This window comes from Diachasma alloeum, unplaced genomic scaffold, assembly GCF_001412515.2.
Source record: "Diachasma alloeum isolate Michigan unplaced genomic scaffold, Dall2.0 Dall_scaffold_01663, whole genome shotgun sequence".
NCBI classification, from domain to species: Eukaryota; Metazoa; Arthropoda; class Insecta; order Hymenoptera; family Braconidae; genus Diachasma; species Diachasma alloeum.
Genome location: NW_021681757.1, coordinates 1 through 14,185, shown reverse-complemented (window position 1 = coordinate 14,185; position 14,185 = coordinate 1). Strand labels below are relative to the sequence as shown.

Here is a 14,185-nt window from a genome sequence, read left to right as displayed (position 1 = left end):
CCTGCGGGCTCACTCGACGTCAGAAAACCGTTCGGGGTTTCTCCGCGCTTTTGAACATTCATTCCTCCGTTCCTATCTGAGATTAAGAAATGACACCGATGTCATTTATTAAAAATATAATTCTCAATCGGTAAGCTTTGGTTTCATTACTTCATCTCAATTAGGGAGGGGAGAAATTAATTTTTGAATGAGAAGAACTTGTTCGGAGTTACTGCGCGCTTTGAAAATTCATTTTTCCTCTCCTAATAGAGATTAAGAAATGAAACCACTGTCATTTATTGAGAATATTATTCTCGATCGATAGATGTTGCTTCCGTTCCCTCTCCGCAATTAGGGGGGGGGGAGAAATGAATCTTCCAATCAGGGGAACCCCTCCGGACTCACTCGACGCCGGAGAGCCATTCGGGATTTCTCCGCGCATTCGAAAATTCATTCCTCCGCTCCTACTTGAGATTAAGGAATGAAACCGTTGTCATTTATTGAGAATTTAATTCTCGATCGATCGGCATCGGCTTCAATCCTTCATCTCAATTAGGGTGGAAGAAATGAATTTTCCCATCGGGGGAGTCCCTCCGAGCTCACTCGACGTCGGAGAGCCGTTCGGGGTTTCTCTGCGCTTTTGAAAATTCATTCCTCCGCTCCTAACGGAGATTAAGAAATGAAACCGATGTCATTTATTAAAAATACAATGGTCGATCGGTAGGCTTTGGTTTCATTTCTTCATCTCAATTAGGGAGGGGAGAAATTAATTTTTGAATGAGAAGAACTTGTCCGGAGTTACTGCACGCTTTGAAAATTCATTCCTCCTCTCCTAATAAAGATTAAGCAATGAAACCGCTGTAATTTATTGAGAATATAATTCTCCATCGATAGATATTGCTTTCATTCTTTCATCGTAATTGGGGGGCGGGGGAGAAATGAATTTCCCTATCGGAGGAGCCCCTCCGGTTAGTCCGCACTTTTGAAAATTCATTCCTCCGCTCCTACTTGAGTAAGATAGAATAGAATTTCCCGAAGATTCCAAAAAGCTTCTTTGTTCTTCGTGCATGGAAAATGGGGATCTTCGGGAAACTTCTTGCGACCGCAAGACTTTTACCAATTTATTTTCCTCCGTGTGACGTCCATATAGAAGATCAAAAAATCATTTTAACTTTGGGAGAAATGGAGAGGAGTGAAAAACGTGAATATCTCGGAAATTAGATGCGACAAAGTGGGCCCTTTTCACGTGGACTCACACATATAATTGGACGGAAATTTATAGAAATTTTCAATTTGTATTGACGAAATTCCTTGAAATTTCCGTATTACGGCAACGCTATAAAAATTCCCAATAAGTGTTCCCGGAATTTCCGCGAAAATATTACTGAAACCTACAGATATCATTCCTGATTTCAAGACATTCCTTAGATTTCCAGGATCATGTCACTAGAAATTTTTTACAAAATGACTTAATTTTAACATTGCTTGCTCATTGCATTTCAGAAATGCAGCTGCCTAAAAAAGACACATCGATTCCTAGGAACAACGTTTTTTTTTCTCGGTAAATACAGACAATAGAGAAATGTCAGAGTACAGTGAATAAACTTCACTCGTCAAAAACTCCATAATGGCAGAGTTAAATTCCCTGATTTTTTTTCACTCTCGATTAATTTTTTAAAGATTCAAATTNGAGTTAAATTCCCTGATTTTTTTTCACTCTCGATTAATTTTTTAAAGCTTCAAATTCATACTTGAGTATCAATTGATTCATTCACATCGTCCCATTCCATCGGGAGATATTGTCGATCGTCACTGAAGAAGGCAAACCATTCATTTAAATCTCGCAATAATCTGCGAAAAGTCTCATTCGTTAATCTATTATTATTGATTTAATCCCATTATGTGTATGAGATTTGTTGAGATATAATCTCTCACAAATATTGAATATATTTCTNTAATTTTTTAAAGCTTCAAATTCATACTTGAGTATCAATTGATTCATTCACATCGTCCCATTCCATCGGGAGATATTGTCGATCGTCACTGAAGAAGGCAAACCATTCATTTAAATCTCGCAATAATCTGCGAAAAATCTCATTCGTTAATCTATTATTATTGATTTAAACCCATTATGTGTAGATCGCTGGAGAACACCGAAAACGTTCCAATTGTTCAAACGAATTGGAATGTTTTCTCTCTCCTTCTCCATTTTCTATCTCACTCGCACTCGTCAAGTTTTGCGGAGGACGGGCACGTGCCAACGCGACGGAGACGACAATGAGTGGGAGCAAGCACGATACATATTCCTTTCTCACTCAGGGGGGGAATACCGATATTAGTATACCTGCCTGTTTTACCAACAAAAGTGTACTCGCATTTAGTTCATGCGCCACCACTACGAAAAAATCCAGTCGAAACGTTTACATTGCCGTGGCAGATCTCCCCTTAATCTGTGCTCTTTGCTATCCTCTTTGAGTGCCGTGATGTTTCACACTTTTCAACCGGGGCATTAAACACAGAAATAACGATAGGAGTGCATATAANAGAGATCTCCCTTATAATCTCTGCTCAGAGCAATGGATCATTGGAACGCAGCCATCAGTCACTTGTAGAATTCCTGCGCACAATGATGGACCATTACGATGACTGGGACTTAATTCTGCCCTTCGCAATGTTCTCGTACAATACGACTGTGCCTTCAAGCAGTAAATTCACCCCTTTCGAATCGATTTTTGGCAAACGAGCATGGGCTCCTTCTGAATTCCCGGACCAAGAAACATTAGAAACCTATAATGACTATATCGCTGAGCTAGTAAGTAAACTGGACCAGATCAGATTGCTCGCGGCCGAAAACCTAATTGAAATGAAAATAACAACGAAAGCAATATATGACCAGCATGCCAGGCCAGTCGACTTTAAAGTGGGCAAATTTTTTGACATTATCAAAGAACCGCGTCAAGGAAAATTCGATAATTACAACAAAACATCCTATGAAATTGTTGATATAACTGACATGGGTAACCTGATTTTAGAAGATGAAAATGGTGGGAAATTTATGCGCCACCCCAACAAAGCCAGGTTAGCGCCAGATTAAAACACCATATATATTTTGCTCATTTACTAACCCCTAATAATTATGAACTAGAAAAGAAAAAACAATCCTGTGAGAGTGAAACAAGATGAACCTCCATCAAGTGTACCTCCTTTTCCTGATGGAGTTCGGGAGAGGACATCTTAGTGAGACCCAATTGACCAGCAGAGTAAAGATAAAACAACTATCGAGCAGCCCCGGGTTATTCTACGAACGACTCCAAGATATCCAAGTTGTAAAGAAGGAATGGCAACTGATAACAACGATTGACTTCCTAGCATTCTATTACAAAGTCGCAAAAGACCTTTACCTTCAGTTCCGGGAGGCTTGGGATCAATGCGCAGCAAAACTCAACACAGAATGCAAAAGAATACTCAAGGTAAATCAATTCCAAGCCATGCAGAAGGAAATAGAAACGCTGAATCAACACCTGGAAGATATTTTCAACTGACAAACTGAAGATCCAGCAGGCACTGCCGAGAAGAGATCACCACTATTTGGCTTCATAGGAACATTGCAGCACAAACTATTCGGAGTCATGGACTACAATGACTACGAACACGTCAACAAAGAAATTAATAAACTCTACAACAGTCAAGCTGAAATTACTCACATCGTCAATAATCAAACCCATATAATCAGGTCTGAAATTGAACGATTGATAGTAAACATGGAACAATCCCAAAGGAATGTCACGATCCTCAAAAATTATACTGAGGACCTCCACAAGCAACAGAACAGACAGGCTGATGAGATTTTGAACCTTCAACTAGCAGCGAACTATGAACACATGGGGGAAGAAGCTGCGAACTCCATGAGGATCCTATTGGAAACAACTAAGAAGATCATCGACGGACTGGATGCCGCTAAACATGGGAGAATCTCAAATGTATTCCTAACGGCAGGACAACTCAGCCAGGTAGCCCGAAAAATACAATCAGAACATCCAGAATTGGAATTCCCCATTCTAAAAGGGAAAACTGACTACCCTGCACTATCTAAGATAAGTTCGATTCAGTTAGCTCACAGTCAAAGAAGGATACTAACGATTATAACCTTGCCACTTCTAAGCAGAGAACTATTCCAACTCTACCGTATGCGACCTTGCAAAAGACCCCAACTGGGAAGCAACAGAAATATTTCAGCACACGTTGTTCCAACCAAACCATATCTCATCGTCACTGAAGATCATCACCATTATTCATTGTTGGAGCAAAGCACAATCGACGAATGTGCTCTACTAGGCAACCGCTTGGTCTGTCTACCCAACTTCCCAATATCTAATTCCATGATGAAACCAGCCTGCGAGGTGATGCTATTACTGAAATCATCAACCGACGTCCTCAAGACCTGTGACATCAGAATAACAAAAACACAAGGGACTGAATGGACTAACCTAGCCACGTCAGATAAGTGGATCTTCGCAGCAAGTGAAGCGAAAATTGCCGAAGTCTACTGTGAAGAAAAATCAGAAGGTAAAATACTGATCAATGGCACCGGAATTCTATCATTGGATCAGACTTGTCACCTACAAACACCAGCAGACCTAATCACACACCTAGGGAAAATACAACCAACTGAAATTGGCGTGCACCTGCAATCGATTAACCTAGACCTCTATCACATTGCTCCACAGGTCATGACAGAGAAACAACATCCAGACCTACTGTCAGCAATTCGATTTGAGTCCCTTCCAAAATTGAAGAATCACGTGGCATATGAAATACGACTCGATGAAGCAGAGCAACGACTGGAGGAAATCAGTCTACAACATCAAGAAATCTACCACCACAAATCACCTTTGGCTCCATCGGAGGTATCGGACTCCTCTCAATTCTTGGAATTGGCTATGCATTCTGTAGTCAGAACGCTATGAAAGGGGTCATCTTCTGGGTATTCCGCTGCTGCCGTCGAACGACGGCAAGAAGATGCCGAGAAGAAGGACCAAAATCGAACCCAAAAACAAAATACAAGACTTACCACTGGAAGAACTTACCATCACCGTTCCACACTTTACCAGTAGGATGACTCAACAAGCAATAACGCAATCTGAACCAAACATATCAGAAATGCAATTGCAAAGAATCCCTGTCCACGCCATCATCGAGAGAACTCCCTCAGCGGAGACAACACTGACGACATCCCCGGCCAGAAGGACTCTGGCACCACTGGAGTTCTAAATGATCGACACACACCACCTAAATCAACGAAATAGATACGTAGAAAAATGTCTAAACCCGGGACATGACTTCAAGATTTATTAATTTTACACCATCCTATAATTAAAAGCAACTTTCAACAATGAAACATTTCAAACAATATTAGACAAAAATCGTGAAATCATGCCACCGAGGAGTATATATATACAGGGTGTCTCATGGGAGGTCATCAAGCGGTTATGAGTCGATTCTAGGGGTCGATGGGATACTGGGAAAAATAGCGAAAAAAATTGTGGGGGTGAATTGATTAAATTATAAGGGTTTGAAATTGACCAATGAGAGGGTGACTTTCAGTTGAAATGTCGAACATGGGGAGAATGGTGGGAGTAACGGAGAAACTTTACAACACTGTGCGAGTAGGCGGCTGAACTCCCGCCATGACGTGAAGGGGGTTGTCTCAGTTCACGTCCGTCACTCATTAGGGTTATGGCGGCGCAGGGGGCAATATCAACATAGAGAATAGAGAGGCCGTAATACGAAAATGGATTGAATGAAATGCATGAAGCGGTGATATTGAATGCTCCAGTAGAATGAACTTCATTTTACTCAATTAACATCAAATTAATACATTAATAAATGTCACACTAACTGTTCTTATGTCTTGAAGCATGCGTATGAGACCAGATACCGGTATAAATAGAAAAATTGGGATTATTCCAAATCTCAATTTCGATATCAGTACATAATGACCTTTCTCATACTCGAATTGATACCTGATGGAACACCTCCATCGGTATTTATTCATGTGTCGTTATCTAGAACAATGTTTATCGCTCTAGATTTCACTTGACACTCAAGATCGTTAGTGAGAGCTTCATTAGTACTCGAATAAAGCCTTAGTATGGGTACTAATTGATATACCAGTTTGAAACATCCATATTTGAGTTCTGTATTTCCATGCGTTGGACCTACGGTAAGTATTGACAGTGATACTAGTTTCATTTCGATATTTTATATCATTTTGATAATCCTTCAATTAAAAGTCAAATCTAACACTCACAACGATATTTCAATTGTTACTAAAAACTATACGTAATTCACTAATGGTTGGAGTATCTATGATGACTCCACATATCCATACTGCTTATTCAATATGGATTAATCTGACAAATACTCCAAAATATCATTTCTTTTTCCAGCAAGTTTATTCAGATTTATTCATGAAAATTAAGAAACATCCGCAGCTAACTTTGGCATATGGAAATTATTGGATTTTTATCCGTTGATCTGGATCGATTGAAAATTTTTTTCAGAGCCTCATTGAAGGCATGAGTTGATAGGTGGACGTCGGGAATCCGTTGATTTACAAATTCTGGAAATATCAGAAAAACAATTCATGGAATTATTCAAGTGCACATGAAAACATCTATAAGTGTGATAATCCATAATTGAATCAATATTATGAATAAGGGTGAAGTACTTGTAGACAATTCGAAGTAATAGTAAAGTAATTACATGCATTCTACTCAATTCATGAGTAACGCACAGATTTCCAAAACTTCTCGTCTTTTCCAACATTCTTTCCAAGTATTCGTTTCAAGCTTCTATCATTCTCATGCGCATAAATTGATTGTAAAGTGATAAAACAACATGAGTAAATATTATTGTACCAGCCCTTTTTGAAAGATATTTTTCGAGTCTAGGAGGGATAGAGAAATTTCTTTGGAGATCTTTTGTGTAGAGAAAGATTAGAGCTAGCAAAAAGGTATTTCAGAAAGTTTGCTCTCTTTTAGATTCCGAGATATTTCTCTGAGAGCTATGTTTACTTGGATTTTTTCACTACCACTTTACTACAAGAACTTTCTTTAATAAAATGATACTCACTACGAACAGCTCTATACACTTTGTCAGGTAGTGCCACACGGTTCGGTCCTTTCCCCGTCCGAGTCATATTAATCATATTCTTCCTACCAATCGTTTTCCGGATCAATTCTCGGATCATTTTATCAGGATTTGCCCCAAACTTAACCTTGATTCTATCCAATTCAGATTCCCAAATAAATACGCCGGTGCGAGGATACAATTCAGTACGATTTCTTCCACCACTTCGCCAGTCGCCGATGTCATCGTCATCGTCATCATCATCGTCCTCATCTCCAACAGCATAATTTCCACCACGAACCATCTGATTCATCCCATACGCTCTATCTGCTACGGATATGTTCATGTCATATGAGACAATACCATGAATTTTATCGCATTGGATAATATTCACCATTATTATTCGTCGCTATATTTTCCACATCTTGTTTCACGTGTGTTTCAGGTGCAGTTTTGACGGCTGATTGTTTTGTCCCAGTCCCTGAATAAGAGAGTGATAATTTAGCAGTATATGGAGTAACACACTACAATATTTTTCAGTAAAGCATTGTTACAGCCATTGTGATTACTATTTTCAGCATGATTGGACTCTCGAGCTTCAATCCTAATGTTTAATGGTGCTGGATACTCTTCTATAATTGACAGACCTAAATAAAGGAGCACCCAATTGTTGTCCGTAATTTGATAGTGTAGAACAATGTGTTATTGATTTTTTTACTCACCATCATCAGTATCACCATCGAAAATATCGATTGTATCGTTCGCTCGAGATTCCGTTTTCACTGATAGCCTCTTGTGATCATCAGCTGTAGTCATCGGACCTAGAGGAGGATGAGATTTGATGCGATTGTAAATGTGATGAGATTGTGCATCGAAATAACTTGAACTAGGCATATCGATAAATCGCATAATTTTGTGTAAATTAGTCAGAGGACCTTTCGTGTATGGGAAACTATTGACAACAGAAAATCTGATTTGACATTGTCTTCTAAAGTCACTCGGTGTCAAAATACTCCCACATTTAACAAGATATAGAATAACGACCTAGTATCCTTCGCCACTTCACTCCTAGAATTTTTGCTTTTCTCTGGCTTCATAACAATATTGATAACTTTATCCATGATATGGATCATGAAGTTTTTAGCTGCGTCTGTATTTTCTCCATGGTGGACCTCGGTCTGGGATGAAAGCTTCGAAAAATAATTGTTCAGTTTCTTCATGTTTGAAGACTCACTTACCATCGTCCACATCACTGTCTCCAAGATCGATGATACTGTGTTCGTCAGATTCGATTTGAACTGGTGTTTTTCTGGCGCTAAATCCTAGAAATAAACCATCTGGATGGAAGAAGATAAACCAGTTGAAGACCACCAGCACAGCAGTAGTGAAGAGGTTCAGCATAATGAGTAGATTTTTCACTCCTTCGTTGAACATGCTATCATTCCGTCAATGAGTGATTTCAGGAGAAAATATCCAAAGTAATTTTTGATAGTCTAAAAAGAGGTCTTCTGATATTTTCCCATAGAATCACTTGTTCCCGGGATATATGGACAACGAAAATGTTGAAATCGACTTGTCACTATTTTCCATTTCGCTACTGAGGTAGCCATGGATAGCACTCACCCTCACTCGTGGTTTGATCGTCATCTACTCCATTTATTCGGGGTTCAAGGTCGACAGCAGTCTCGTTTGAAGAACCTGGTGAAGATACCTGACAGGTATGAAGTAATTTTGTTGGTGTTGGCTGCTGTATTGGAATATGTTCTTCTAAAACATCCCCACGAGAGTGAGAATCTTTGGCAGGAGTGTTCTCACACGAAAATGTTGAAGGTGAGAGATCCATCACGAGCATTTTCGGTGGAGGCAAGCTGCGGCGCTCAATCTTCTTTGGGATTGGAGAATTTTGTGAACCAGAGGAACTCGGCGAAGTTATCTCTCTTAAGATGCTCGAGAAGGCGTCACAAGAAGGCAAAATGGGTTCATGAATGATTTTTCGTTTCATTCCTGAAGAAGTTGTGCCAGGAATAGACTCTGTGGTCGTTTCAGACCTGTCAGCTTCCTGCTGAACGTCAGCGCAGGTAACTGTTGATGCTGAAATTTGTGAGGACTCCACTTCTCCAGCAGTGCCGGTAAGTGGGTAATCCATCTCATGTGATGTATTCGTGGATGAAGAAGCAGCTACGACCTTCAGTGACGTTGGAGACTGTGATTGATGTGATTCTGTTTGAATTTCCGATGATGACTCTACTGAATGGGATTCTTGACTGTTTTCAGCAGGTGTTGGACATTGAGGTGGTGAATTCTGTTCCATACGAAGGTTGTCCTCAATACCCACTGGAAACTCTACCTCTGGCCTCTCAGAATGCGTCGGGGAATTCTTCACTGAATCATCAGAGGTAATGACTATTCCTCTCTTGTTGACTTCTGTGCGTTCCAGGAAGGATTTGATGTCTACAGAGAGATAAATACGTTCGGCAATAATTCAGTAGCAAAGTACTAGAGGGTGACGAGTCAAAATGTGCTTTTATCTTAATAACGACTGATTCTAAGAGAAACAATACTTTTGTCGTGGAGAAATTAATTCTCCCCTGAAAAGGACTCTTGACATTTCTCCCTAAAACCGATAATTTACCGAGATAATTTTATAATGAATTAACTAGAGGATATTTCAATAGAAATTAAACATCAGCTTTGTTAATTATGCAACTATCTCGGAAACGAGTGATTTCAGGAAAACATGTCAAAAGATATTTTTTCCCAGAGAATTAAATTTCCCACAGAAAAGGTATCCACATATTTTCTTCTAAAATCATTCAGCATCGAGATAGTTCAATATTTAACAAGGCGTCAAGGATGAACTCGTTCTGTGACAGAGTGACAATAAATGAGTTGTACGTTTTCATAAATTCATGATGAAATTCCCTTATTTCCTTAATAACACCAGTTATATATTTCAATTGGACCTACTGCACTGCATAAGCACTTTTGCTGCGTAATTTTTTCCATCGATCCACAAAAATCTTGTCATATTTGAGTGGTGAGACACGTTTTCCGTTGGTTCAATAGTAATCGTTCTAAATTTATTTCGCCATTCTACTAGGGACTATAACGCTTTTTTATCGCCCAAGATCCGAGACATCTTGTTCAAGATATGAATGACGCAATGGATGGTTCACTCTTCTTTTATTTAAACAAAATATATTTTCGATGTTTTCTCTAGCTGCTGACGAGTTCATAGTATTTGAAAATACCGTAGAATGGATCTTCATTCCAGTAGGATTGAATAGATTGAGCATTCTCCAGCAATAAACACACTTAACAGATACTTAACAGATATTTATTGACACAAATTTTCAAATGCCGGAGATGTTCTCGAAATTCGAAGAATTAATCTCTTAAAAAAACGGAATGAAACCTTAATTCTTCATAAAATAAAATTTATTCTGACTTATGAACTAAATATTACAAATAGAACAAATTATCGATCTTCCCAAACATGCAGTTGAATCATTCCTAGTACGTTTATGAGAATTATGAGAATTACGATGATAGTTACTCTTTGGAGATTACAAATTATTCTGAGCTTCAACGTGTCGTCAGTCGTTGACTTGTCTTGATACACCTGCACAGGCTTCCACTGTTGAGGAGAATGGAAAGAAATAGAAATTTTCATCCCTTTTGTGTACCTTTCAAATCAGTGGAGGCGCCTTTATAATGACAATACTTGAATTCTACAGGTGCTGTTGAAAATGATGACCATGATGTTCTATGCAACATGCTGCACGTCTCAACGTGTCCTCACGAACATTGGCGAGCATTTCCGGGGTGATTACTCGAATAACTCGATTTATACGATTCCTTAATTCATCTGGTGTAGCAATGATTTCCCTCGTGTACACACGGTCTTTAGTATGACCCCATAGGAAAAAATCCAGAGGATTCAGGTCTGGAAATCTGGGTGGCCAGTGGATTGGTCATCCTCGTCCGATCCATTGTCCAGGGAACATGTTATTCAATATGTCTCGAACAGCGAGAGCAGAATGTGCTGGTGCTCCGTCATGTTGATACCACAAATTCTGAATTTCAGCATCGACAATACCGCTTCGACGCAACAAGTCCAGCAGCCAATTGCGTAAAAATGTAGAGTAAATGTTGGCAGTGACAGTGCCTCGAAAAATTATGGGGCCAACCTGAAAAAAATGTATTCATCATTTTTATAATATTATTATTATAATTTTAACGATCCATTACAATAATGGAGTGGTAAAATGTCACAACTTGGGTTTTAACGTGTTTTCGAATGTTATATGATCTTGATGGTGAGTGATTTTAGAAACAAATGTCAAGAGTTTTTTTTAAGGAACTTCCTCAGTTTCTATTGATGTGAAAATTTTCGAAATAACCTAAAGATTCAAAATTTCGATCATATGTTGTTGGGTCCGTTGAAAAACCATTCCCAAAATTTCAAAGACACTGACCGTGTTTTTTCTGAGATTTGCATCGTCGAAAATTGACATTTTCGTGTTTTTCAATTTTTGAAAAAAAAATTAGATGTGTTGATTTTTTCTGTTAGGTGTTTTTCTATTACATTTTCTAATGAAAGAACGCGCAGAAACGCCGCGGAATTTCCAATAGAAACCGGCAAAGGACCAACAGAATTCCCAATAGAATTCCCAAGCGAATGCACTTGGAATTTATATTGAATTTTCTCATAACTGTGCACATAAGATGGTTTATTATGTCTCTATTGATTTCATCGCAAATAACAATAATAAATTGATAAAACATTGAATAATAACGTTAATAAATCAACAATGGATTACCACATGATCGCCAATGATTCCAGCCCAAATATTGATAGAGAATCGGTTCTGCTGGACTCGATTCTGAACAACCAAGTGTGGATTTCGTCTCGCCCACCAATGATTATTATGCTGATTCCATGAACCACACCTGCTAAAAGTCGATTCATCTGTCCAGATAATTCGATTGAGAAACTGAGGATCCTCTTCATGTTGGATGATCAACCACCGGCAAAACTCTCGTCGTCGTCTATAATCGGGGTGCTGAAGTCCTTGGACACGAACAAAACGATAGGCATGCATTCGATTGTCTCGCAAAATTCGTTGGATCGTGGAAATGGATACCCCGAGAACGGCCACTGCTCGACGAATAGAACCTTCTGGATTACTTCTGAAGAATCGAAGCACTCTCAATTCGGTAGCAGGATTTCGAGCTACCATTTGTGGTCCAGCTTCTCGATGATTGGGAAGTGCATTCCCGGTTTCATCAAATCTTCTTGCAGCACCTGCAATCGTTGATACAGCAGGGAGTCTCCTGCCTGGATAACGCTCGGCGTACAGTCTACGAGCCCCAGCTGCATTGTACTCACATTCTGCATATAGATAACACATACTTGCGTACTCTCGGGGAGTGTATTCGCCCATTGTTAATTAACAATTATATTAATTCTAATGATATTTTTCACTGGAATATCCGAGGTAACCGTGATCGAGCAATGAACCGCGTAATTGTAGTAGTGTTCATAATACCTCGATCGTCATTTTTCAATGCGATTCATTTTTGTTTTATTCCGGCGAAAATCGACTTGCATGTATGACGTCAACGGTTTCAAAAAACAACAACCGGGATATTGCATAATTGTTTTTTATTTAAAAAAATCATGAAATCCAAAAATTTGATGAAAAATATTAGATACGTATTTTTTTATTTTGGAAAAAAATGAAAAATCAAGAAGTTAAAGCAAATTGAAGAGCGTCGACAGCTATCACCCATATACGAACCATTGTGACGTCACAACTGCCGACGTTTTCAATCGCCAAACAGCTCGTCCATTTTTCATTATTTTTTAAAACCAAAAAATACGTATATACTATTTTTCATTCAATTTTTATATCCAACAATAAAAAAATTTCATGAAATACCCCCATCGCAACAGTAGTACACATAAAGCATTTTTCACAGATATATTCATCATTTATTGCGCAAGTATTAAAAGTGAAATATTTTCTTGATAAGAAATTCAATATTTTATTTTTCTATTAATATTTTCCGTGAAGAAAGACGGAGTTATGTTGTTGAATGTATAATTACCTCGTGAACAAAGGATTTTAAGGGAAAATGTCAAATAAAAAATGCTTTCGAATAAAAAATGTCTACTGACATTAGTAGATATATAGGGGCGGTTCTGGCCCAACCATTTTGGGAAGGGTCTGAGGATGCGCCGCGAGGGGGGTGGGAGTGGGATTAATTAATTCGCGCTTTAATTCGCGGTTTTGATTCGCGGTTTTAATTCGCGGTTTTAATTCGCGGATTTTACATTTCGTCGATTCTGGGTGCAATAAGTATGGGAGAAGCCCCCGCGAGTGGGTGGTGGGATTAATCAAGTCACGGCTGTAATTCACGGTTTTCAGCCCCGATTTTAATTCGCGGTTTTCAGTCCCGATTTTGATCCACGGTTTTAATTCGCGCTTTGGTGGGATTAATTAATTCGCCGTTTTAATTCGCGGTTAGAATTCACGGTTTTAATTCGCGGTCTTAATTCGCGCTTTAATTCGCGGTTTTAATTCGTGGTTTTGATTCACGGTTTTAATTCGCGCTTTTAATCCGCGGCTTTAATTCGCGGTGCAAGTCGCGACTTCTAAACCTTTCAACATTTTAGAGATTGTACCTGAGATAAGAATGAGTCATCATCGCAAGGGTTAAGTGCAAAAGGTCATAAATCATTTTTTTATACCTGAAAAGAGAAAGTGTGACATTCCTGAGATAAAAAGAATGAGTCATCACAGCAAGAGTTAAGTGCAAAAGGTCATAAATCTTTTTTTTTTGTACCTGGAAGAGAGAAAGTGTGACATTCCTCAAATTCTTTAGATAAGAAGAATGTCATCATCGAAAGGGTTAAGTGCAAAAGGTCATAAATCATTTTTTTTATACCTGAAAAGAAAGTGTGACATTCCTGAGATAAGATGAATGAGTCATCACAGCAGAGATTAACGGTAATTCCAGGAAATGTTCAGATGACATGCAAGGTTGAGAAAAACTGTCACTTTTTTAA

The 14,185-nt window shown here is 38.8% G+C and overlaps 1 protein-coding gene across 1 annotated transcript; it reads right to left on the bottom strand.

Moving 5' to 3' along the window:
* Positions 1-6,473: 6,473 nt before the first annotated feature.
* LOC107046651 lies at positions 6,474-12,524 on the bottom strand. Its single transcript, XM_015269311.1, has 8 exons — positions 12,302-12,524; positions 8,734-9,561; positions 8,349-8,432; positions 7,833-7,931; positions 7,680-7,757; positions 7,505-7,591; positions 7,114-7,440; positions 6,474-6,601 (listed from the first exon to the last, which is right to left on the bottom strand). Exons 1-8 carry the CDS (start codon positions 12,522-12,524, stop codon positions 6,474-6,476), a joined length of 1,854 nt encoding a protein of 617 aa, XP_015124797.1.
* Positions 12,525-14,185: the final 1,661 nt, after the last annotated feature.

Excerpts from the sequence above, each read along its gene's own strand:
- LOC107046651 (XM_015269311.1), bottom strand. The coding sequence starts at position 12,524 with ATGTGTTATCTATATGCAGAATGTGAGTACAATGCAGCTGGGGCTCGT. Across the intron at positions 7,441-7,504 it reads TATAGCGACGAATAATAATG|CAGATAGAGCGTATGGGATG; the intron begins GTGAATATTATC and ends ACATATCCGTAG. Across the intron at positions 6,602-7,113 it reads AGTGTATAGAGCTGTTCGTA|AATTTGTAAATCAACGGATT; the intron begins GTGAGTATCATT and ends TGATATTTCCAG.